This window comes from Littorina saxatilis, linkage group LG9 (genome assembly GCF_037325665.1).
Source record: "Littorina saxatilis isolate snail1 linkage group LG9, US_GU_Lsax_2.0, whole genome shotgun sequence".
Lineage (NCBI taxonomy): Eukaryota > Metazoa > Mollusca > Gastropoda > Littorinimorpha > Littorinidae > Littorina > Littorina saxatilis.
Window position 1 is genome coordinate 45,607,994 of NC_090253.1, and position 25,558 is coordinate 45,633,551.

Sequence of the window (25,558 nt, forward strand, 5' to 3'; positions counted from 1 at the left end):
TTGCCAGCTCACAGCCACAAGAGAATGACTGACATTGAACAGGTGACCGCACTGTCCGACTCTTACAATCTCCCCCTGGTGTTTGGTGACATCAAAGTGAGCATATTTTTTGTTTTTGTTTTTGTTTTTTACATTATTATTTATATATATAGATATATAGTATAGACTGCATGAGCATATTATATGCTAGTACGGAGGGGAAAGGGCCATGCTCAAACTCAAAGGCCAGTGTCTGATTCAAGTGTTTGGCCTGTGAATGTGGGAGCAGGGGATTACAGTGTGAAGGGCAGTACAGTATTGGTCAAGGGAGGTGTATATTTCTACAACACGTTTTCCTGTGTCAATGACAAATGGTGCTTTCTTACTGCTGTTGGTACAGTGATCATCTCAAGCATCTTAGTAATTGGTACTACAGTGGAACCCCCCTGTTAAGACCTCCAACAGTCTTAGAAAATTAGGTCTTAAAATGGAGGGGGTCTTAAAATTGGGTTACATTTACAGATTCTATGAACAGAACATCTTAAAAAGCAAGGTCTTAATTGGGGGGTCTTAACATTGGGGGTCTTAACATTGGGGGGTCTTAACATTTGGGGTCTTAACATTCGGGGTCTTAACATTCGGGGTCTTAACATTGAGGGGTCTTAACATTGGGGGTCTTAACATTGGGGGTCTTAACATTAAGGGCTGGGGGTCTTAACATTGGGAGGTCTTAACATTGGGGGGTCTTAAAGGGGGTGTTCCACTGTACAGCAGGATCTGTCATGGCCAGCCCTGGGTCACCTGACTCAGACTCAACAAATTTTTTGTCCTAACAGTTACAAAAAGAAGGAAATCCCTTTGCAGTCCCAGACGGTTTAAAACATAAAATACATCACATTGACTAAAGATTGCATTAAAAATTACCAGGGTCACTCACGAGAGACATACACACACCTGCCATGTAGTGATTTACAGCCACATTTTCTTGACAGGGAATAGTTTTTGAACAGCCACCTACAAAAAATGGCCTCGAGCAGCAAGATTTAAGACAAAATGGGTTTCTTCCCCATACTGTATGGCAAAGATCTTTTTCTTCTGCGTTCATGGGCTAAAACTCCCAAGTACACTTGTGCTTTTTGCAGTTGGTTTTTGAGTCACTTGAGAAAAAGTGACTCTATGTAATCGGTCAGTGTTAGTCTGTCCGGCCGTCCGTAGACACCACCTTAACGTTGGACTTTTCTCGGAAACTATCAAAGCGATCGGGCTCATATTTTGTTTAGTCGTGACCTCCAATGACCTCTACACTTTAACGATGGTTTCGTTGACCTTTGACCTTTTTCAAGGTCACAGGTCAGCGTCAAAGGAAAAATTAGACATTTTATATCTTTGACAAAGTTCATCGGATGTGATTGAAACTTTGTAGGATTATTCTTTACATCAAAGTATTTACATCTGTAGCCTTTTACGAACGTTATCAGAAAAACAAGGGAGATAACTAGCCTTTTCTGTTCGGCAACACACAACTTAACGTTGGGCTTTTCTCGGAAACTATAAAAGTGACCGGGCTCAAATTTTATGTGAACGTGACTCATTGTGTTGTGAATAGCAATTTCTTCCTGTCCATCTGATGCCTCATATAATATTCAGAACTGCGAAAGTGACTCGATCGAGCGTTTGCTCTTCTTGTTATGTGTATGACCCGATTGACCGTTTTTACCCCTCCATTTAGGCAGGTATATGCTGATTTTGGAGGATGCATGCTGAGTGTTTTTATGTTTTTATGACCCACCGAACTCTAACATGGATTACAGGATCTTTTTGGTGCACTCGTGTTCTTGCCCTTGAAGGTACACGCGAATGGAACTAGGGCACTAGCAGTAGCAGGTCTGCAAATAAGGAAAAATCTTCTCCCTTTACCCTCCAGGCTTGGCTGGGATTCAAACCCCGAACCTCCTACAGTGAAGGCCAACATTCTAACCACTAGGCTACCTACCTGTCTCACAGCCCGGTAGCTCAGTTGGTAGAGCACTGGACTTGTGATCCTAAGGTCGCAGGTTCAAATCCGGGCCAGGACGGACACAGGTCAACTTTATGTGCAGACTCTGAGACGTTATCCATGTTCCACCCCCATGTCACCACTGTGGCACGTAAAAGACCTTGGTCATTCTGCCATAAGTGCTAGTGGCTGATTACACCTAAACATGCATACACCTGGGTAGCCCAACTCTGTTGCTGCTAGCTTTCCACTGGGAGGAAGCCATCCGAATTTCACAGCGATGGGACAATATTTATAAAGTAATGAAAATGAACCTAATTTGTCTTCTTTTTTTCTATTACAGGTTGAGAAGGAGAGGGATCAGCTCGCTCGCAGAATATTATGTATGGTGGAAATTGCGGCTGGCTTCAAGGAAGGCGTTTCACCTTCTGTCATTGATTCAACCAAATATATTTCTACGTGAAGATTGGACATTTCTTTATGTCAGTGTAATGTAAGAGAAGAAACTAGAAAGACGATGAGGTGAAGTGTACAGCAGAAAGTGACAAAATATTAGGATTCTTGTCAATTTGGAATTGAAAGGTTGTAGGTTGGTTTTCTTCAAGAAGAGCAAGAACAATGTGAGACAAGAAAGGAAGGTGGCTTTTGAATGGTAAATGGTGAATATGGTCATTTTGTTGAATTTTAGTGAGCAACATGTTGCTCTATTCTTGTGAATGTTGCAAGTGAGGACAGTTTTGGTATGCAGTAGCAGAGGATTTATGTCAGTTCATGGAGTAAATTTAAAATTATTTGTGCTTTTCTTAGAGAGAGGCATTGAATTGTTTCGACTTTAGTTGTTTTGATTGATTTGCACTATCAGAGGTATTAAATTTGATAATTAATTCAAATTCTTCATTTACCAAAGGCAACAGCTGAGAATGTACATGTTGTGACATTTCTTGATGAATAATGTGTATTGATTGTTATGTTCACTTTAGATTGTACATGTGCAAGTATTTAAATTAATAAGACTTTTTAGGTCATAGACAGCCAGTATATTGAACCTGGACTTTTCGTCCTTATTGCAGTACATGTACTTGTAGACGAACCGGCACGGTTGGCCTAGTGGTAAGGCGTCCACCCCGTGATCGGGAGGTCGTGGGTTCGAACCCCGGCCGGGTCATACCTAAGACTTTAAAATTGGCAATCTAGTGGCTGCTCCGCCTGGCGTCTGGCATTATGGGGTTAGTGCTTGGACTGGTTGGTCCGGTGTCAGAATAATGCGACTGAGTGAGACATGAAGCCTGTGCTGCGACTTCTTTCTTGTGTGTGGCGCACGTTATATGTCAAAGCAGCACCGCCCTGATATTCGTGGTCGGCTGGGCGTTAAGCAAACAAACAAACAAACTTGTAGACGAACAATCCAGCTCTGTGTGTGTGTGTGATATCAAGCATTAGGTGTGTTTTTTTTACCAAGAACTATGAGGTGTACATGAATAACTTTGTTCACATTGTATCAATTTGTTTTTTTCTGATTCAGGTTCATATAGAAAAATTTCTTATTTTTATTGTTTTGCAAAACTGGTATTTTGACAGTTTCCTTTGTGATAACGGAAATAAATGTGCAGGTTCTTTTTGTGTCTTTGTATGAATCATACAGCGGAACCTACAATGCATGCATAGAATTGTGTTTTAAATACAGTAAAATAAAAAAATCAAGTGACAGATGATTTCTTTCAAACACATCAATACTGTTTGCGTGTTGTGGTGTACCTTAGTTTAAGGAATGTATGTGTGGGAGAGAGAGTGGTTGTTTCTTGACCAAGAGTTCTCCAGTAATGTCAAACTTATCTCGAAGGAACAAAGCCTTTTCTAGTTACTAAGAATCCCCAAACATTACTGGTTTTTTGTACTGGCACAGGGTGGGTTTTTTTTTCAATCCAGAACATCACAGCAATACTTATGAACGCTTTGTAAAGAAGTGTCTTGAGAGAGTAGGAAAGCTGCATACACAATCACAAAGCATAGCAACATTTTAATTTGTTTTTTCATTTATTTCAAATTATACCAATATCAATCATAATAAATTGAAACAATGAACTAAGAAACACCCAAACATGTTTGCGTCTATGACACTATCACAGATCCTACCAGGTCTTTCTTCCCTTTTTGTTTTTTTGTTTACAGGTAATGTGACATGATGATGCAAAGGAACAAATCCTAATATATAAATACTGTACTACATAAAATATGTTCAGATCCATGACAGCTATGTACAATGTACACATATACAAGGAAAAAGGAGTTGCACGGTCCAATTCATACTGTTTGAATATGAAGCAAACACTGCATCACACAATACTTTCATTCTTAATTTTGTTGAAGCCCCTGGAAAACAAACACTGAGTTCTTAGGCCAAAAAAAAAATAGGTCTGTTTACGGTAACATAGGCCCAAAAAATAGGGTCGGTAGGTCGGGAATTTTTTTTTTCTATTTTTTTTCCTCCAAAAAAACATATTTTTACGTTATTTTGCCAAAAAAAACTAGATTTTTTTTTTTTTTTTTTTTTCCAAATGCCAAAAAAAAGTCTAGGGTCGCGCGAAAAAACTAGGGTCGGTCGGGTTACCGTAAACAGACCTATTTTTTTTTGGCCTTAACTGTTTTAAAGAACAGCTGCACTTTGGAGGTGCATTGTCTGTCGGTTTCAAATCTTGCAACAATAACAAAAGCTTTGCTACTTTTCCATGAAGCAACATTCTGTTGTAAAGTGTCGCTAGTACCTGCTTATACAAACTGTAGACCCAAAATATGTACAGGCACAGCTAGAGAACTTGCGGAAAAAGGATTGCAAACGCAACTTCACTGAATACATGCCTGAAATAAATGAATGCATGCAATCCAAATGGCAGTCTGATATACCTGTGAGCTTTCGGTTATCAAGGTCTTAAATTTTGTATCTCTTCACATTTTCTGTACTTTGCGCCAAACCTATTCTCCTGATGCAAATTATCCACTCATTTACTGAAAGTTCTACATGTACTGTGGTACAAATCAACACAAAAACTTTCTCAAAATAATGGGACTAAAAGTCATTCGCTCAACAAGTTGTAACGTGACAAAAATGGCAGGATTTTCTTGGAATTATTTACAGCATTGTCACACTCACCGCTAGCTGGTTTACAAGCAAAGCTGCAGCACAAATCAACCAATTCCACCGAGCATGCTTATCTTTCACAAAGGCTCTCCACTTGCAAACATTACTCCCAGCACCTCTCAAGGCTGCATGAACCAACACCCACACTTCACGCTTTCTTTCTTCCCTCCCAAATTACATTTAACACACACATCTTTTTTTGCTGAATGCTTGTCAAATGTCAAACAAGACACGCGCTACATGTTTCCATTTCTCTCTCAAGCAGTACACTCTCACCCAGTTCACACACACTCACCCACTTTCAAACACACAGCATACATACCCTTCACACTATCGGTATATCATCACAACTCGCACTGCACAATTTCCATCCTTCAAACACATTACTTTGCCTCCGAATCTCAAACACGACACACACAGCCATTTGTCTGGACATTCCATGTATCAGCATAGCATTGCCCACACTCTCAATCCAGTCCATGCACCCGTAGTAAACACTCTTCAATAGACAAATTCCGAAAATAACTCTGTCGGGTTTGCATCTGTTGTGGAAGAGTGACCTTTTCTTGCAAAACCTCTGCCAAATATTGGAGGGGCCAATCACTAGCAAAGGGTGTGTGTGAAACATGTGGACGGAAGCACAAAACTTCCGTCGCTAGTGATTGGCCCCTCCAATTTTTGGCAGAGGTTTTGCAAGAAAAGGTCATTCTCCCACAACACATACAAACCCGACAGAGTTATTTTTGGAATTCGTCTATTAATTGTCACAAAATACTCATACTTCATGCTCTTTCCATTCATTAAGTTCAATACACATACGCACTATGTAGGGATGAATGTTCCAATCAGGAATTCCTGATTTGAGGAATCATTTCCTGATGGTTTTCCTAATTTTGGAATTATTCAGGGTGTCTGAAATCACAGAGCAAAACTTGAAAAAGTCAGAGCTTATCCTGAGGCTGAGTCTCCTGAGACACATTTTCCTTATTTCCAACATTGTCCACCTTCAATCCTTGCATACAGGGTGTCGAAATCATAGAACAAAACTTGAGACAAAAATCAGAGCTACCAGATCGATTTTGGACAGATCGATTTTCCTGATTTTGAACATTATCAATGTTCATCCCTGCATACACTCACACTCTACATTCTTCCACACATACCACAGTTTCTCCAATGTTCACAGACACAATACAAACACTATGCCGTGTACCATTCTACCACACACACCACAGTTTCTCCAAAGTTCACAGACAACAACACACTATGAAGTATATCTGGACTCCGGATAGTAACTATCCTCATCTACATGTTCCAAGTCAGTAAACTGCTGCAGGTGGTACTTGGTCACCTGGTAGTTGACCATCACTCGGATGGCGAAGTATCCTACGATGACCTCCGAGACGACGAAAAGCGCCTTGATGATGTGAACAGCTCGTTCCAGCGGAAGCAGCAAAGCATCGTCGTTGAGAAGCAAAAGAAGGATCAGGGGGAACTGCAGAATCATTGTCAGAAGCCAGAAACCTGCTAGCTCCGGTACCTGACAAAATAATTTTTTTGAAAAAAGGGAATGACTTCAGATGAATTCAGAACACAAGTACAGTGGAACTGCCTTTTATGGGGGGTGGGGGGGGCGGGGGGCTAAGCACACACACACAAACACTCTTCAATTACCTAATTGAAGCAAAGCACAAACACATACACACATAAATAGATGCTGACATTTGTGAGAAAAAGATGTATGAACAGAAAACGTGTGCTCTCACCCTCTCCATGAGATTTCCCACAAAGCCGAGATAAAGTCTGACGAGCTCTATCAGTGTGTAGACGATGTAGACGGAAACCAGCACAATCTGATATAGCTGTGTCAGGTAGGAGAACTGAAACAAACCAAAGGTACAGTTAAAACAACTTTTCAGACCTCCCAAAATCTGAGAATATCAGCTCTTAAAATGGAGGTAAATTTAAAGATGTAATGAGCAGGAAATCTGAAAAGTACTTTAGTCTTAAAAAGGGGGAGGTCTTAAATTGGGGGGGGGGGGGGGGGGGGGGTATAATAAAAAGGGGGTTTCAATGCCTTACAAAAATCTGACCAACCCTATTTTACGCTGTAGACCCTTTAACCTTTTTACATTTGGTCAAGTTTTGACTAAATGTTTTAACATAGAGGGGGAATCGAGACGAGGGTCAAGGTGTATGTGTGTCTGTGTTTGTGTGTGTGTGTGTGTGTGTGTCTGTGTCTGTGTCTGTGCGTGTGTGTGTGTGTGTGTAGAGCGATTCAGAGTAAACTACTGGACCGATCTTTATGAAATTTTACATGAGAGTTCCTGGGTATGATATCCCCAGACATTTTTTTCATTTTTTCGATAAATGACGTCATATCCGGCTTTTTGTAAAAGTTGAGGCGGCACTGTCACACCTTCATTTTTCAATCAAATTGATTGAAATTTTGGCCAAGCAATCTTCGACAAAGGCCGGACTTCGGTATTGCATTTCAGCATTGAGGCCTAAAAATTAATTGATGACTTTGGTCATTAAAAATCTGAAAATTGTAAATAAAATTATTTTTTTATAAAACGATCCAAAATTACTTTTATTTTATTCTTCATCATGTTCTGATTCCAAAAACATATAAATATGTTATATTCGGATTAAAAACAAGCTCTGAAAATATAAAATATAAAAATTATGATTAAAAATAAATTTCCAAAATCGTTTTAAAAACAATTTCATCTTATTCCTTGTCGGTTCCTGATTCCAAAAACATATAGATATGATATGTTTGGATTAAAAACACGCTCAGAAAGTTAAAACGAAGAGAGGTACAGTAAAGCGTGCTATGCAGCACAGCGCAACCGCTACCGCGCTAAACAGGCTCATCACTTTCACTGCCTTTTGCACAAGCGGCGGACTACGGTCATTGTGAAAAAAATGCAGTGCGTTTAGTTTCATTCTGTGAGTTCCACAGCTTGACTAAATGTAGTAATTTCGCCTTACGCGACTTGTTTCAAACTGTTATAAAAATCACTTTAAAAAGTGAAAACGTATAATAGAAGAAAAACTTTTGACACAGCGTGTATCTCAGCACAGGTTCAGCCTTTGTGAGAAAACGCCAACATTTGACAGCCATATTTGTTTTTTAAGATAACTCTTGTACCTATAAATATAATCCCACAAAATATGGGTTACATCCCCTTGCTCAAACCTTAATCGATCATTCTAAGTTCACTTTGTTGAGATGATCAGTCCACCCTTTCTTTAAGACAAGATTTGTCAAGTGAAGGAGAGCGATAAATATTCATTTGGATTTTTGCAGGGGATAGCGCGAACGCAAGTCCCCCTCACTAAGAAATAGCGCACCCGAGTCATCAACATTTGTGATGATCACAAGGGTCAGCCCACCCCTACTGTGCAATGGACAGGCCTCGCCCTGGAAGAACCCCCTTCATGATCAGGGTGTCTCCTGTGCCAGGTAAGTATGCTGAGACTGGTGTCAACGCTACCCCGGCCAATCACACGTTTTCACAGTCCCCAGGTGTCCTGGGCTATTCCACTGGATTCTCCGTACTTTAGCTTTTCTTCACTAACTGTCCAATAACTTGCAGTTGAACAAATTTAGCAAACTAAAGAATGGCTTATTTGTCAAATTGTTCGGGTTTTACTGAGGAGTCAGGTGGACAAACAGTGAATGTGGAAAGATTAATCCATGTTCAACAGTACTCTGTTATTGAAATGTGCACTGCTGTTTCTATTTTTAGGAACCAATCAGCTTTGGGCTGTACTTCTGATCTCAACACAAACTTTATGTTAAGTTCTGATCACCCTCTGCGTGCTGACTAAACCAAATATATTTAACCAAAAAATCCACTTGAAATTCTTCTCTTGTTTGAAACATATTATGATATATAACTCCTCAGGTATTTTAACCCGAGACTGTAAAAACCAAAGGAGCTCAGTAACTTTATTTTCTTTAGATAACTCTTGTAAGACATCATCCCGAAAAACAACATGGGTTACATCCCCTTGCTTTAAGATTGATCAACATCTACTTGTTTTACTTTTTTTTTCTAGCTGATCATTTTGGTCTGGTTCTTTATTTTTACTTTGGGGTGAATAACTATGAATGACAGAAAATGGCATTGACAATAACTCGGGTATAACGAGAGCTGCATTCACAAACGTCTCTGCATAATTACAAAATTTTGTAATCCTCATGGCGAATGCTTTGAAAACTGAAATAGATTTGGCATCACATAAAGTGCTGCATGTTGGAATAGCACATGCAAATATCAAATACTGAAAAGAGAAGAAAAGGAGTGGGTTTGGAAAGGGGGTTGTAATGCCACTGTTATAGCATTACTTTAATAATTCACATGCGGCTATAGGCAGGACGTCAGCCGGGCTTCTACCAAAATAAACAGCAGACTGAATGCTTCCTCGCCAATTTTAAAAGGTATAATTATCTAGAGGGAGAAAAGCATGTCAATTTCTTGCAAAGGAAGCAAATTTGTGATGAAATTTGATAGATTTTACCCAACATTCGATTTATTTGAAAACACACCAAGTGGTTATGTCCCTTGAATGAGCAAAGACAGCTTTTGCGATGAAGCAAATTTTGAAGACAAACTACCGTTTTTAATCACAAATTACACTCCATGAGTGGAATACAGGGTACAAAGTTCGATCAGAGGTACTTTGGCGGGGAGGGAGAATAGTGAGTATGGAGTTTTTGTGAGATCAACAAGGCCAGCTGAAGTCCTACCTGTAGTCTTGTAACCTATGTCTTTCATTCTTTTGGCTGAATGTGTTTGCAAAAGTTGCTGAAGGGTCATACACAATACAGCAAGTAAGAAAAAAATCAAAGGCATTTAAACAAAAATGGAATCCATACCTTAGCCTCCAGCATGACAATACTGGCAATGAACCACAAGGGAGAGAAGAAAACATTGAAGTAAATCAACATCTGCAGTGGTAGGTTTGTCACATACTCATTCCCTGCAAAACATAAATGCAGAGATTTCACTTGGATGACAAGATTAGATTCTACTTCTAAAACATACCAAATTAATTAACTGTAACATATAACAAAAGGAGAAGAAAAAAAGAACAAGACACTACAACGTACGAATGCTGTTAACTGTATTGAAAAACCCAAACAAAACATGTCCTGACATATCCGCTACATTCAGCTAAGGCTAGGCGAAAAATCCAAAGCCCTAGCGCCTAGTGTATACAGTATATATAAAGTGTATTAACCTGTCTTTAACATTTGGTGTTGTTGTGGGTCTCTGGCATTTTTGCTGACAGGAAACAGCACATCCGTAACTGAATGCATCGTTCTTCTAAATGTAGCGTCCATGGTGCCCGCTTCTTGTCACGTGATTCGGCTAAAGCAAGCAAACCTCTCATTCAAGGATAGCTGATAACAATTATGAGAACAAATGAACATGCTTTAACAGACCTATGTATGCATAAACAATGTATTTGGATTTATTATGGTGTTATTAATGTGATTTAATGATTTGCTCCTTCTGTTCAAATATGGCGTTCAATTATGAAGGGATTTTCTGCAAAATGTTGCAATTTGTTCTCCTTCAGAACGGAAGTCTCATTTCAACCAATGGGCACAAAGGAACACACTTCGAACACAGTCAGAGCCTTGCGTATCTTGAACGTATGTTTTTGCGGTTTTTCCTTTTAGTTTTTCACGTTATATTCAATGATTGTTTATTCTGACACGTGCATGTTTCACTTTGTGCTACCAAACTTACGAGGTTACATTTGCGGTCAGCTGCATTGTTGATACTAGTGCAAACAGTAACAGAGTGGATTTAACCAGAACCTGACATTGAGTTGACATGAGATGATGAGATGAATTCATGACAATGACAGTTAACTAGTGGCTAGTTAATAAGTTAGGAAAGCCTACCACTACCAGTACCTGTTTTAGTCTTACCATAGTATCATGAATATAACTATGGTATCACTTGCTTACAGAGAAAGCTTATCAGCCTCCTGTCAGTTGTTGTCAAGTAGTAGTAGTAGTATATAGGGGCGGCCGAAGGCCGCGAGGCCTTCTTCTTCTTCTTCTCTCCGTTGGGACCGGGTTTATTTGATAAACGTAAGTGGTCCCGCGTTGATGTCACTTGTCGATTCCGGATGCGGTGTGTGCCTCTTGGAATCGGGATGACAATTTAAAAAAACCAGCACTGAGAAAGGGCAGGAACTGGATAGGTTGGGAGGCGTTTAAAACTATGTACAGGGGTTGAGGGATTAGGGGTTGCCCACTGGCGGTTGCAGGGGACTGCTACCGCGGAGACGTGAGCGGAACGACTCAAGGCTTGGGGCTGATGTCGTCGTCGTGGGAAGATGGTTCCAGTTGGAGATAGTCCGTGGGAAAAAGGTGTTGCATATGGCTTTATGGAAGTCCTGTTGTTGCCTCAGCCCATCTCCTCTTGTTCTTGCGTCGGAGCTATGGAGATAGTTCTTTTCATCTATGCCGACCATCTTGTGCTTGATTTTGTACAGCATCATGAGGCGATTGTTTTCTCGTCTATTTTCCAGAGTTTCCCATCCTAGGTTGTTCAGCATGTTGGTAACTACGCCAGGCGTTTTTTCGAAGTAGTTGTTATGGGCGTATCTGGCTGCTCTTCTCTGGACCATTTCTAATGCCTGCTTGTCATTTTCCTGATGTGGGTCCCACACTGTTGACGCGTATTCGAGCGTGGGACGAACCATGGTTGTGTAGGTAGCTGACTTCACCTTCATCGTGCATTCTTTGAAGGTTCTGTTTCCTTTGGCGGTCATGTTCTTGATGTGATTGGTCCAAGATAGGTTTTCGGTGATGGTGACTCCTAAGTATTTGCTCTCCTTGGTAGTTTCGAGAGTCTGTCCATGTAGGTGGTAGGTGGACAATATCGGCGGCTTATTCTTGCTGGGAAGTATGCGGATGATGTTGCATTTGCTCGGGTTAAACTCCATTTGCCATTTCTGTTCCCAATTTTGGAGTGCGTTCAGATCTTCTTGAAGGAGGAGTGGATCTTGCTGCTTTGTTACTTTTTTATACAGCAGGCTATCGTCCGCAAAGAGCTTTAGTTTTGAATGTTTAACTGCCTCGGGCATGTCGTTTATGTAGATCAGGAATAGGAGGGGGCCTAGGACTGTACCTTGGGGCACCCCTGACGTCACTGGTCCAGCCGATGAATGAACACCTTCAAGTACTACTTGTTGCGTTCTTCCTGTCAGGAACGAGCATATCCATTTAAGTGTGTTGTTCCTCACTCCGTAGTGGTCGAGCTTGTGAAACAGTCGCTGGTGTGGAACCTTATCAAACGCCTTGCTGAAGTCGAGCAGGATTGCGTCGACTTGGTCCTCTGAGGCCAGGTTCTTCGCGATGTCGTGCACAGTCTCGATGAGTTGAGTCTCACATGACCGGAATTTCCTGAACCCATGTTGTGCTTCTGTCAGGATCTTATGGGTGTCAAGGTGATTCATGATGTTACTGTGGATGATGTGTTCGAGAAGTTTGCACGTGATGGACGTAAGTGACACAGGCCTGTAGTTAGCTGCCTGGTGACGGTCTCCCTTTTTAAAGATTGGCACCACCAATGCATCTGTTGTGCCTTATTGGTGCCCCTTCTTTGTCAGATACTTTGCATGCCTAAATCCCTATTCTTTCAGTGCTTTCAATCAAAGTCGTAAAAAAGGTTAAGAAATTTTGGATAATTGTCCAAGAAGTTTTTGAAGGCGTCTACTGTGGGTGCGAATTTTATGTTAGCGGGTAGTGCATTCCAATTGTTAGCAACTCTATGAGAAAACGAAAACTTGCGCTTGTTAGTCTTACAGTGTTGAACAAAGATTTTTCCCTGGCTGTTTCTGGTGTTGTCTGTCTGCTTGAATGTGAATATTTTGTGCATGTCAATATCATCCACCCCATTTATAATTCTATATGTTTGTATTAGGTCACCCCTTGTCCTCCTTCCCTTCAGAGAGTGGAGGTCTACGTATTTGAGTCTGTCCGCGTAAGACTTATCCCGGCACTCCTTTAGAATTTTAGTTGCTCGACGCTGCACCCTCTCAATTGTCTGAGACTGTCTCTTGAGGAATGGGCTCCACACCACATTTGCATATTCCACCAGTGGTCTCACAAAGGCTTTGTATAGGTGTCCTTGTCAAGAAATGAGAACGTTCGTTTGATAATGCCAATCCTCTGATTAGCTTTTGACACAACTCCTCGAATATGCGGGTCGAATGACAAATTGCTGTCGAAAACAACACCGATGTCCTTTTCCTCATCACATTCATTTATTTTTTCAATAGCATCATTGACAGTCATCACGTACGTGACGTAGTCATATTTGGGATTCTTTTTACCAGAATGCAGAACATTGCACTTTGAAACATTAAAAAATAATTTCCATTTATTTGTCCAATCCTGAAGTAAGTGTATGTCTTTTTGCATGACTGAACTGTTTGTTGCTTTATTGTACAGCTTTGTATCATCCGCAAATATCTTCACTATACCACTAACCACATCTGGTAAGTCATTTATAAACACTGTAAATAGAACCGGCCCCAAAACGCTGCCCTGTGGAATTCCGCTGAGAACTGCTGCTTGGTTCGACGTTGCCTGTCCAACTCGTACCCTCTGGGACCGGCCACTCAGGAATGACCGAATCCAGGAAAGGACGCTGGAACTAAGCCCATACGAAGCAAGCTTTAGGAGTAATCTCTCATGCGGCACAGTATCGAAAGCCTTCTTAAAGTCACAGTAAATAATATCTATGGCTTCACCTTCATCAACAAATTTTGTGAGGTCTTCCATGACCTCTATGAGTTGAGTGACACAAGAACGTCTTTTTCTAAAACCATGCTGACAGTCAGCATATAAATTATTGTCTGTGAGATAAGACACTATAGAATCCCGAACAAGAGACTCCAATACCTTGCATGTTACACAGGTTAAGCTTACTGGTCTGTAGTTACCTGGTTCTGACTTAGTACCCTTTTTGACTCACATGTGAAGCAAAAGTGAGTCTATGTACTCACCCGAGTCGTCCGGCCGGCCGGAAAACTTTAACGTTGAATATTTCTTGGACACTATTCAGTCTATCAGTACCAAATTTGGCAAGATGGTGTATGATGACAAGGCCCCAAAAAACATACATAGCATCTTGACCTTGCTTCAAGGTCAAGGTCGCAGGGGCCATAAATGTTGCCTAAAAAACAGCTATTTTTCCCATTTTTCCCATTTTCTCTGAAGTTTTTGAGATTGAATGCCTCACCTATATATGATATATAGGGCAAAGTAAGCCCCATCTTTTGATACCAGTTTGGTTTACCTTGCTTCAAGGTCAAGGTCACAGGAGCTCTTCAAAGTTGGATTGTATACATATTTTGAAGTGACCTTGACCCTGAACTATGGAAAATAACTGTTTCAAACTTAAAAATGATGTGGGGCACATGTTATGCTTTCATCATGAGACACATTTGGTCCCATATGATCAAGGTCAAGGTCACTTTGACCCTTATGAAATGTGACCAAAATAAGGTAGTGAACCACTAAAAGTGACCATATCTCATGGTAGAAAGAGCCAATAAGCACCATTGTACTTCCTATGTCTTGAATTAACAGCTTTGTGTTGCATGACCTTGGATGACCTTGACCTTGGGTCAAGGTCACATGTATTTTGGTAGAAAAAATGTGTAAAGCAGAAGGTCAAGCGTGTGAGTCGTATGGGCTTTGCCCTTCTTGTTGAAAATAGCGGTTACCTCCGCTGTTTTCCAATCACCTGGTATATTTCCAGATTCCAAAGATTTGTTGAACAGCAAGCATAATGGGATAGATAGTTCATCACACAACTCCTTAAGTACCTTTGATGGGATTAGATCAGGCCCTTGGGCTTTATTTTCATCCAACTCTTTCAGTTTCTTTTTAACTGCTAAGGGTGTCACTCTCATAGATCTCAGATAAGGATGCCCCATCTGAATAGCAGCCTTCCGTCATAGTCGGGATGTCTGACACGTCCTCGCGTGTAAAAACGCTAGAAAAATACTCAAGAATACTTCCACAAGGAAATTCCGACTTGCTATAAATTAAATGCTAATGTGTAGTAATGTTCATCTTCCTCCTCCCTCCCTATTCCCCTCCAGTGTAACTGTAAAGATACCCCCTTCGTGTGTGTGTTTGTCTGTGTGTTTACAATTAAAGGGAATAGGTTTTTATTTTAAAGCATGAGCCTGGTTATTTATGTAACTTTCGTTTTTAGGCGCCTCAAGTGGGCTCAACATCAGATTCAGAGACAACAAGTTTGTCTTATTTGTCTTAGTAACACTTGGTTACTGTCTTCAGACATGGGACTGGTCCGATTTTTATCGGAATTCCGATATTTTCCTTAGCTCACAGACCATTCTTGAGATCAATGCAAATTCGTTGAGAAAAAAAGGGGGGAGGGGGGTGGTGGTATGAACCGTTCAGCTGAAGCTGTCTGCGTCTGAAGTCAGTGCATTCGCACCCCAGCACTCGCGTGAACCCATAGGTGGTGGTATGAACCGTTCAGCTGAAGCTGTCTGCATCTGAAGTCAGTGCATTCGCACCCCAGCACTCGCGTGAACCCATAGTAGTATTATGGGTCGCGTTTGATTGGCTGTCGATCTCCGACGATTATCGCCGGGGCTTAATTATTCACCGATGGCGGTTTGTGGGTTGTTTTGATTGGCTGCCGATCTTCAAACGCCGAAGGTGAAAAAGGTAGCATCATAGCGTCTGGATTCCGTATTGTTTTGTCGGCTGTGGAAGCTCTTACGATCGACGACCAAAGTGTGAAAAACAAGTGGAAAGCCAACTGGCTGTCAGAAGAAGTGACGGTCACTATCAACAAGAAAGAAAGGCGCCAGCTCATTGGCGACAGTATCGCCAAGATATCCATTCGCGGTCAGGCCGTGTGCACGTGGTGCGACAACGGCCACTGCGTGGTGAAATACGGACTTGGTGTAGCATCTATGCATGGGGCAAGCTAGGAAAAGATAACTCTCGCTGCAAACCACGCCCACTCAAAAATCCGGTCTGCGATTTGGCTCCGGACCCCAGGGTCAGGTTACGGCAAAGTACGTCGTTTTGAGTGGTTGGTTGTGGACGATACTGACCGGTACCACTAGCAGATACATAGGGCTAGAGGTGCATTGACATTTTTTTCGCCAGGTCACGAGGATTCTATAAAATAAATGCAAGCGAACTTTTGTCATTTTTTTTTCTTTTTGCGATAGGGCGAGTGCACCACCGAAATTAGTTGATGAGAACGTAGTCGGGTGTTTCATCTTTTATTAGCAACTGAAAAAATAAGGGGACTGTTTTGTGTGTGTGTGATTGTTATCAATCACACTTTTGTTTAAAATGCTAAAACATATTATTCTTGTGGGTTTTATAGCTTTTTAAAAAGGCATGATCTCATTTTTTGCTATCAGGAGAGGCCCCAAAATGGCCTTTATAATTCTAACATTCATCTTCCGTCCCCTACCGGGGCGTTGCCCCTGGACCCCACAAGGGGCCTAAGCGGCCCCTGGACCCCGGCTCACTTTCCTACTTTTTGAACATTTGCTGGTCTCATGTCTGTGTCTTACTGAGTTACTCTTGGTCTTAGTCTTACTCTTGGTCTCACCCTTTTTCCAGTCAAGCTCAAAGATTAAACAGTAACAGGGTTCCACACAACCCCAAAAGTCAAGGGTATTCATACCCTTTCAGGAAAAAAGTAAAGGCTTTTTATACCCCTTCCAGATTTTTCACAGGGTATGAGTGACAATCGGTGTAAAATTCGTTTTGCGAGGCATTTTTTTTAGCAGGCGACAGCACCGGATAGGCTAAAGCGAACAGTGCCATCGAGATGATCAGTTTAAAAGTCTATATATCGCGCAGTTTGAGGACAAGGGAGGCAACCTCTGCTTCACGGCGTGTCAGTGTCGACAGAGGAGTGGCACGAACACGGCGTGTACTTTAGTGGTCTCAGTAGAGCAGGCGGCCTGTGTGCTGTTGCTTGTAAACTAGCAAAGGCTATAGCCTTTCAGCGTTTGACTCGTAGGTTTTTTTTACCTCTTTGGAAGAAAACAGTTACATATTAATACCTCTTCAGAGAGCATCTCGTACGTGATTTGGAGGGTCAAAGAGTATTATACCCTGAATTCTACGTGATGTGGAACCCTGAGTAAACTAGTTAGCCAAAAAAAGAGTGTGTAAAAAGTGCAGTTAAGGTCGCAAGTTAAGGCCTAAGTTAGAATCATGCAACTGCAAATTATCACTAAGTAACTCGGTAGCTGGCATGCTTACTCACGGTTCTCTGTTTAACTTTAAGCTTAATTTGCATTGCAAACCTGAAATATTTTCTTATTAGTAATTACTTTATTAGCATACCTCTGAGAGAAGAACTATTTGCCTGAAAAATTTTGATTGAAGAAAAGCCTAAGGTACATTTTTTTAGGCTGCCCCCCAAACCCCCTGTTTCTATCCCCCCCCCCCCCCCCCCCCCCCCCCTTCCCACCCATTCAGATCCAGAAGTGTAACATCAAGTTACACAAGTGTGTGTGTGCGATCGTGTTCATTATGTGTAGCGATGATATATAGTGTGATTGTACTTGTACTTGTAGTTGATAACAATCGATTTATTTGAATTGTGCATTGTGTACGTGATTGTGTTTCTATTTTTGTGAAGACTTTTTAAATGTGTATTGTAGCTCACAACACGCTGGTGAAGCAGGTAGCAATTCTTATGTAGATGAGACGAGTCACTTACAAATTTACTGTTCTTTGCAGGAGGCTGCATTTATGATTTAATCTCCAAGACCGCCTATAACTGAACATGGAGTTCAACAAGGAAAACAAAGATAACCAGGTATGTGATAAAATATAAATTTCATCCTTGTCCTTGACCCCCCTGTGAGTGTGACAATGACATGTTGAACATCATCATTAAATGATTAATTAAATTACATATTACTTCCCCAAATCTCATAAATAGCAATTTACTTCCGTTAAGTGCTTAAACGTTGAACACGCTTCCCTGGTAACACAAGGGAAGCCACTCCCCTAAAGAAAAATCACATAAACAGTCACTAGACCACGTGATACCTCAGGGTAGGCTCCCCTTATCGCCACGTGACACGCGGCCGCCATCTTCAATTCACTTCTCTTCCAACGCCTGAGCTGCTCAGACGTGTTGGTTCACGCTCCGGCCTTTTGTGGCCGTTTCAGCTTTTTTGAAGCTGAGTTTTTCCCTGGTTTTCTCTACGTTCGGGTGAGACCTTTCTATTTCGTATTGTGGCTAGCGTTTTCTGTTGTAGAAATTGTTTGTTACAACTTTTTCGGTCAACATGTCTGACAAAGAACATAAGAAACGTGCGTCTGCATCAGCGAGTTCAGATTCTTCTTCAAAGCGGTCAGCTAAGAAAACGAAAGCCAATCCTACTGTTCATGTCACGGACCCTATCAATGATACTTCATTTAGTGTTGTTATTGATCCTCCTGCTGAGTCTCTTGTTGATTCTGCCGCTCCTGTACTTAGCATTAAACCGGCAGACAAAGCTCCGTTAGACAAGGAGCAAATGATGGATATTTTTCATTCCTTTGCTGGTCAGCTTAAAGACATTTTTGCTGAGGAAAGGAGAGCGGCTAGTCGTGTTACGTCCATTCTTCCTTCTAGAGTTGGTGGTGTGCAATCTTTGGCTAAATTGCGTACACCTTCAGCTACCGTTACGTCGGCCGACGTCTCGGTTGAGTCTCCGGCTTCCGGTCGGTACGAGTGGCCATGCTCGTATCCGGAACTGGCTTCAGGTGTCCCTCACCTTCAAGGTATGTCTGGTCAGGCACAGGAAGTCAGCTGTCGTTCCGCGACAGTGGGTGACAATCGTGTCTTACAAGAGCGTCCAATAGCGGGTACACCTTCCTTTCTTGCGGACGTTTCTTGTGCCACCCCACTGGGGGTGCGTCGCGAGCGTATTCTACATAACGCTTCGTCGATAGCACAGGCATCTTCCGGTCCGCGTGCGGAACCGGAAGAGGACATTGGCCAGATGTCTCGAGAGGCGGTCACTTCCGGTGATCGACCTCGCTCGGTTCCGGTTACCGCTGCCAGTAATACTGAGTGTACTGAACGCGGTTTCTTACCGGAAGGAAGCGCTTTTGCGCAAGACTCTTCGTCTGTTTACGGAAGTACTAATTCCGAACAGGATGAGGAAGTTTTCCGTTTACCGGCAAGGTTTATCCAGGCTCTTGCTCTTGCAGCAGAGGTGACCTCACGGTATTTTCCGGAGGGAGTGGTCGCAGCTGTAGACAATTCTGCTCCTCCTAAATCAGCGGTTGACGATTTTTTACCATCGCAACCTGTCGCCTCGGGGTTTCGTTTCTCAGAATCTCCCTTGGTGGCTTATGAAATGGCGAAAGTTTTGGCTACTCACCCACCGCTGGGTAGTAACATTCCTCTTCGACCAGTTCCACTTCTGGTGGCGCATGGACCGGCTCCTCCTTCAGTGGATTCATGGCTGGCCACAGAGCAGCAGGCTTCTGTGTTTCGCCATGCCACACACAGGAAGTTAGTGTTGAAACAGTCCAATCGCGGGTTGATTCAAACTTTTGCCCTACCTCGGGCTCCACTTCCGGTGACTCCAGCTGTTGACTTCCTGCGTTTTGAGCATTTCAAGAAGGATAAAGCGTTTCCTTACACTGAATCTTCTCTTCTGGGGTTAGAGGAAACAGGCAGATCTGCACTGGAACTTGCATCCCTCTCGGATACGCTGCTGCGTTCTTTGACGCGGGCGCTTACTTCTTCCCTAGAACCATTTGAGTTCAGGCAAGATGCAAGCGAACAGGATGTGGCGGCTCTTTTGTCGGCATTGGCTAAAGTTTCGGCGCAACAAATGGCGTCATCAGCACGGCTCTACGCTCATGCAGTTTTTACTCGAAGGGATAACTTCCTCTCCGAGTCCAGACTGCAGGATCGGCGAACTATTGACTCTTTGCGCACATCTCCCTTCACGGAGGAGGCGCTCTTTGGTCCTTTGGCTCTTGATGCTCTTCACAAAGAGACCCAAGAGGCAAAGGATTTGGAGTTTGCCAGATACACTCAACGCTCCGCTAGTCATACCATACAATCCGACTCTGCTACCTACATGGCCCCTGCGGTTAAAGGTAGCTTTAAGCAAAACTCTGGTTCCTCTCGAGGTCGTGGAAGGGGTGCTTCTTCTGGCAATAAGAAGCCTTCCTTTGGCAAGTCTCGGGGGTCTGGGCGAAATCCCAACCCCCAATGATTCCCCCCTGATCTGATTATCCCTGCAGCCGCCATCCCCGTGATGGTGGGCGGTCCGTCTCGGGCGATCGTATTTTGGATGCAGAACGTAACCAACAATTGGATCGTAGGGATAGTCAGATCGGGGTTCCGGCTTCTCTGGAAAGAGGAAAAGGCTCCTCTTACCAGAGTTCTCCCTCACTTTTCTTTTCCGGCCAACAAGGAATCAGTCATGGTCATAGATGCCGAGATTCTGGCCCTTTTACGGAAGCAAGCGGTGGAGGTAGTATTAGATCATTCCTCCCCCGGATTTTTCAACCGGATTTTCGTGGTACCCAAGGCCTCAGGGGGGTGGCGCCCAGTTCTGGAACTTTCCTCTCTGAACGCCTAAGGGACATACGCTTTACCATGAAAACACCAGCTACGGTCAGGGACACCTTTCGCCCGGGCGATTGGGTCACCTCCATCGACCTCTTAGACGCGTATTTCATCTTCTCATCCATCCTTGCGACAGGAAGTGGTTGAGGTTTCGGTGGAGAAACAAGGCATACTAGTTTCGGGCCCTGCCCTTCGGCCTATCCTTAGCACCATGGATCTTCACAATGGGTGTTCGATAGATTTGTGCTCTTATTCGGCAGAAGGGGGTACGTCTTTGGGCGTACCTCGACGATTGGCTGATTCTGCATCAGGCTCGAGATCTTTGCCTTTCTCACACTCATGTCGTCCTGCGCCTCGCATTGGATATGGGTTTTGCAGTCAATCAGACCAAGTCGGATCTCACTCCCGCTCAGGAGTTTTCTTACCTGGGCATGAGATTCAACACAGTAGCCTGGACCGTTCGGCCCTCTCTCAGGAGAGTGGACAAACTCCAAGACTTAATCAGAAATGGACAAGCCAACACTGGATCCGGACCTACTACGTCTGTCTCGGGGCTCTCCCGTCCCTCTCAATCTCGTAAAGGGAGAGCTTCTACAACCAAGAACAGGCATTCCTCACGGAAATCCGCAGTCTCTGCTTCTTCACGGGTGGATGTTGTGAGAAATTCTCTTCTGCACGCAGGTGCTTCAGACATCACTGTTTCGTTGATTCAGAAAGCTCACAGAGCTTCCACAAATTCGGTTTATTCCTCTCACTAGAAAGCTTGGAATACTTGGTGTCAGTTAAACAACGTCAACCCAGTAGCGCCTAGGTCCATGCAAGTCGCTAATCATTTGGCTTGGTTGTCTTCACAAGGTTGTTCTGCATCCTCCCTTAAGGTTAGAAGATCAGTTATATCTTCAACATTACGACAGTTAGGGCATGTTATCAATCTTGGCGGTCCAATAGCTTCAGTGCTGAAAGGCGCCTCGATTGCAGATATTATTGAATTTTTGAGATCGTCAGACTTTGAGCCTTTGCATGCTGCAAGCTTACCAAATCTAACCCGCAAGACATTAATGTTACTGTTGTTAGCTTCAGCCAGACGCGGTAGCGAGGTACATTCTTTATCTGGCCTGCAGAAAGACATTTCGTTTCAAGCAGACGGTTTCGTCTCGCTTAATTTTCGACCAGATTTTCTAAATCAGAGATCAGATCAGCAATCACCAGTGATCACAGTTCATCCACTGTCTAATATATTAGCTCCAAACGATCCAGATCTTATGAACTGTCCGGTTCGTGCGCTAACGACTTACTTATCTCGTACAAGCCCCATTCGGGCTAGTAGTCAGAAGCTGTTATTCATCTCCACGAACACAGCTAGACACAAAGACATTGCCAAAGTCACTTTAGCAAAATGGGCTTCCACTCTCATTAGACAAGCCTATGTGTGCACACCGGTGACACTGTGACGGTTCCCCTACGCTTTGTGTCCGGTGCCCTGACCCTTTGTGTTCGGTTCCCACTCGGTTCCCACACGCCAAAATTCGCGGACAAAACATCCATTTATGGTAGTATTACGCAATGTTGCTCTCTGAGAATGGTCTTGTTAGATCTGTGAGTGTTTACACTACATGCCTAGGTGCTGTTGGATTGAAGGTTTTTGATATTTTAGCCGTTATTAGGTAGAATGCCTTCCACTTTACTGCAAAACTGCATAATTCGTAGCATCGGCAAGAAATATCCTACCAAAAAATGCCTGCTTGGAACTGTCGTTGGTCCAGCAAAAAGTTCAACATGTCTGTAGCAGACAGCCCAAGTTTCAAGATTGTAGGGCCATCCAAACAGCCGTAATAATAAAAACAACAAAAGTAGTCAGTGAAATTGGCTGTGTTCGGTCCCCACACACTTTTGTGACGTAGGCGTGACGGTTCCCATAATTCATTGTGTCGGTCCCCACTTTCTGTGTCGGACCCCACTTTCGACCTAATTTCTCTGTGACGGACCCCACAACCAGCCTATTTTGTGTCGGTCCCCACACCTTCTTGGATTTATGACTTGCCGGTTACTTGTATCATTGTATTCATTGAATCTAATTGTCTCGGAGTTATTTTTCAGCAAAAACCGGCAAGGCAGCACCTTTTGTGATACCAAGTAAGTCAGATGACATCAGTATGTGTGTGTATGTGTGTGTGAGAGAGAGAGAGAGAGAGAGAGAGAGAGAGAGAGAGAGAGAGAGAGAGAGAGAGAGAGAGAGAGAGAGAGAGAGAGAGAGAGAGAGAGAGAGACTAACTTTATTAGTTTATGCCACAAATAATATATAACATTATTTATCTCTGGGACGGTTCCCAGTATACCAGCAAATTATGTGTTGATCCACCCACACCTTCTTGAACTGGCCTTCCCAATATCTACTCTTAGTCTTAAGGCCTTGGAGATATGCAATTTGGCACATTTTTAAAATAATTGATCCACCTGTCGTATGTGAGATTCAGTTTTCAGAGCAAAATGCTGCCCAGGGACTTCTAGTGGTGATTGGAAAAAAAAAAGAGTACTTGCCTGTGTCAAGTATGTGTCTTTATCCACGCTTGTTGTAAGAGGCAACTTTTCCCAGCTCCTTGTGTTCATGACTGCTTTCTCTTAAAATTAATCCAAGCGGAGCGCGGGCGGAGCGCGGGCGGAGCCCGCGCGTTGCGAGGTAGTTTTTTTTTTCATCTCCCAGCACTGAAAATTTTTTTGCCAAGTGGTGTCTGTCTGTGAACATTGTTCTAGAATTCATCTTTTAGCACAATATTAGCGACACTGTTTGGACAATTCTATTAAAATTAGGCGTACAAACTGATTTTGTTTCGGGGAATCCTCTCAGAGGATCAGAATTTTCATATAATATCATCGGAAGCTGTTACAACGGGAAAATGTGAAACTTTTGTCACTTTTTAACATGGAATTTCATCTTTGAGCGTTTCAAGCGGACTTTAATAAAATAGTTATTTGCGAATTAAGCAGCGGAAGACACTCACCGGTTCAACATGTGTATGGTCATTAAACCTCAAAACATTTCAGTAAGTGGTTTAGACAAACACCTCCGACATGTGAGGGTGACTGGTTTGTAGCTGAAGAGTTTTTTTTCTAAAGTGTGTTCTAAATACAAATGACGTACTGGTAATGATGTAATGAGTTGTTCTAATCTTGTTCTTGGAACTCTTGCTGTTCCAAGCTTGTTCTTAGCAAGTCTTGGTGACGAGAACAAAGACTATCAATGAAATCTTTAGAAATAACCTCTGACAACGACGACGATGACGACGACGACGACGATAACAACAACAACAACAAATGACATCGACGACGACGACGACAACAACAACAACAACAACAACAACAACAACAACAAAAACAACAACACGAGAACAACAACAATCACGACAACGAACATGACAACAACAACACCAACAACTACGACGACAACTACAACGACTGGGTTATGATGACATCACCAATGATTTAAAGGCCGTTAAAAAATCGTTAAATCCTATTTCTTCACTGATTCTTATGAAATGTTAAAGGTAGGTTTGTTGTCCCCAACTTATTTTCACTCCATACTTTTCCAGAAGAAAAACATAATTTTGGCAGTTAAAAACCGTTAAATTTTAATTCTTCATCGATATTTATGAAATTTTGTGGGTAGGTTCGTTGTCCCCAACTGATTTTCACTCTATACTTTTCCAGAAGAAAGACATAATTTTGGCAGTTAAAAAACGTTAAATTTCAATTCTTCACCTATCTTTATGAAATTTAGTGGGTGGGTCCGTTGTCCCAAACTGAATTTTAAGACATACTTTTCCAGACAAAAAACCTTATTTTTGGCAGTTAAAAACCGTTAAATCTCAATTCTTCATCGATATTTATGAAATTTTGTGGGTAGGTTCGTTGTCCCCAACTGATTTTCACTCCATACTTTTCCAGAAGAAAAACATAATTTTGGCAGTTAAAAACCGTTACATTTAAATTTTCACCTATCTTTATGAAATTTAGTGGGTGGGTCCGTTGTCCCAAACTGAATTTCAAGACAAACTATTCCAGTCAAAAAAACTTATTTTTGGCAGTTAAAAACCGTTAAGTCTCAATTCTACACCGATATTTATGACATTTTGTGGGTAGGTTTGTTGTCAGATTTGACATGATGGCAGAATTGAAAGTGTGAGATATCCTGATGTTTCACAATTTATGCTGCATAATTCAGCCCCATAGGCGCTTGAATTTTAGGTGGAGTTGGGTTTTTTTTCAGCCCAAACTAGTAACCCCCACATGGTTTTCATGTCCCTTTCTGAGAGACTTCAAGAAGTTTCAATTTGACGTCATGATTAGCCTGCCGCATTAGCAAGTATGAAAACACGTCATCGATGACACATTTTAAGACAGAGAGAGAGAGAGAGAGAGAGAGAGAGAGAGAGAGAATCATGTACACACAGATGGACGACTTCGCTTGGGGTATGTACTGCCCGGCAGTACACATCTACTTTATTACTTTATGACAGTCAGAATACAATGGAACAAGGCTACATAAACCCTGACAGCCTACGACAACGGCCCGACTAAGGCTCAACACCGCGCCAATAAATTCAGCATTGGGCCAATGTTGGGCCATGATTGCTCCGTTTTCGTAGGCTATCAGGGTCAAAGATACATATTGGTAAACTAGTAAAATACATGTTCAGCATCATCAGCAATACCACAAAAGGATTAAAACAAGAAATTCCTCCGATAGGAACTACACCCCCGTCAAAGGGAAATAACCTTCTCAGTTGGTGGCAGTGAGAATGG

At 42.4% G+C, this 25,558-nt stretch overlaps 3 protein-coding genes and 1 non-coding gene across 6 annotated transcripts in view; 2 read left to right on the plus strand and 2 right to left on the minus strand.

Moving 5' to 3' along the window:
• The window catches only part of LOC138976223 (centromere protein M-like), a 145,342-nt gene extending 141,660 nt beyond the window's left edge, over window positions 1–3,682 (plus strand). For both annotated transcript variants that reach the window (XM_070349057.1, XM_070349058.1), the window contains exons 5-6: window positions 8–96; window positions 2,319–3,682. In XM_070349057.1, the coding sequence (XP_070205158.1) occupies window positions 8–96; window positions 2,319–2,438 (209 nt within the window). In that variant the 3' untranslated portion in view covers window positions 2,439–3,682. The remainder of the gene's footprint in view (window positions 1–7; window positions 97–2,318) is intronic.
• A 642-nt stretch (window positions 3,683–4,324) lies between these two features.
• LOC138976221 (transmembrane protein 17B-like) lies at window positions 4,325–10,640 on the minus strand. 2 transcript variants are annotated; one of them, XR_011458910.1, is made up of 5 exons: window positions 10,368–10,640; window positions 10,003–10,106; window positions 6,878–6,991; window positions 4,610–6,651; window positions 4,325–4,366 (listed from the first exon to the last, which is right to left on the minus strand). XR_011458910.1 is itself a non-coding variant. In XM_070349056.1 (4 exons), exons 1-4 carry the CDS (start codon window positions 10,468–10,470, stop codon window positions 6,376–6,378), a joined length of 597 nt encoding a protein of 198 aa, XP_070205157.1. In that variant the 5' UTR covers window positions 10,471–10,640; the 3' UTR covers window positions 4,325–6,375. The 2 variants fall into 2 exon arrangements, 1 of the variants encoding a protein (XP_070205157.1); XM_070349056.1 differs by having other exon boundaries at window positions 4,325–6,651.
• Window positions 8,425–8,591, minus strand: LOC138977599 (U1 spliceosomal RNA). The gene has a single exon (XR_011459393.1). It is a non-coding gene; the product is annotated as a U1 spliceosomal RNA (small nuclear RNA).
• Window positions 10,641–10,733: 93 nt separating the features above from the next.
• Window positions 10,734–25,558, plus strand: part of LOC138976217 (early endosome antigen 1-like) — a 45,547-nt gene continuing 30,722 nt past the window's right edge. The window contains exons 1-2 of the mRNA XM_070349052.1: window positions 10,734–10,785; window positions 17,914–17,992. Coding sequence (XP_070205153.1) covers window positions 17,960–17,992 — 33 coding nt within the window. The 5' untranslated portion in view covers window positions 10,734–10,785; window positions 17,914–17,959. The remainder of the gene's footprint in view (window positions 10,786–17,913; window positions 17,993–25,558) is intronic.

Excerpts from the sequence above, each read along its gene's own strand:
- LOC138976221 (XM_070349056.1), bottom strand. The coding sequence starts at position 10,470 with ATGGACGCTACATTTAGAAGAACGATGCATTCAGTTACGGATGTGCTG. Across the intron at positions 6,992-10,002 it reads TTGTCATGCTGGAGGCTAAG|TTCTCCTACCTGACACAGCT; the intron begins GTATGGATTCCA and ends GGTTTGTTTCAG. Across the intron at positions 6,652-6,877 it reads TGGGAAATCTCATGGAGAGG|GTACCGGAGCTAGCAGGTTT; the intron begins GTGAGAGCACAC and ends TTATTTTGTCAG.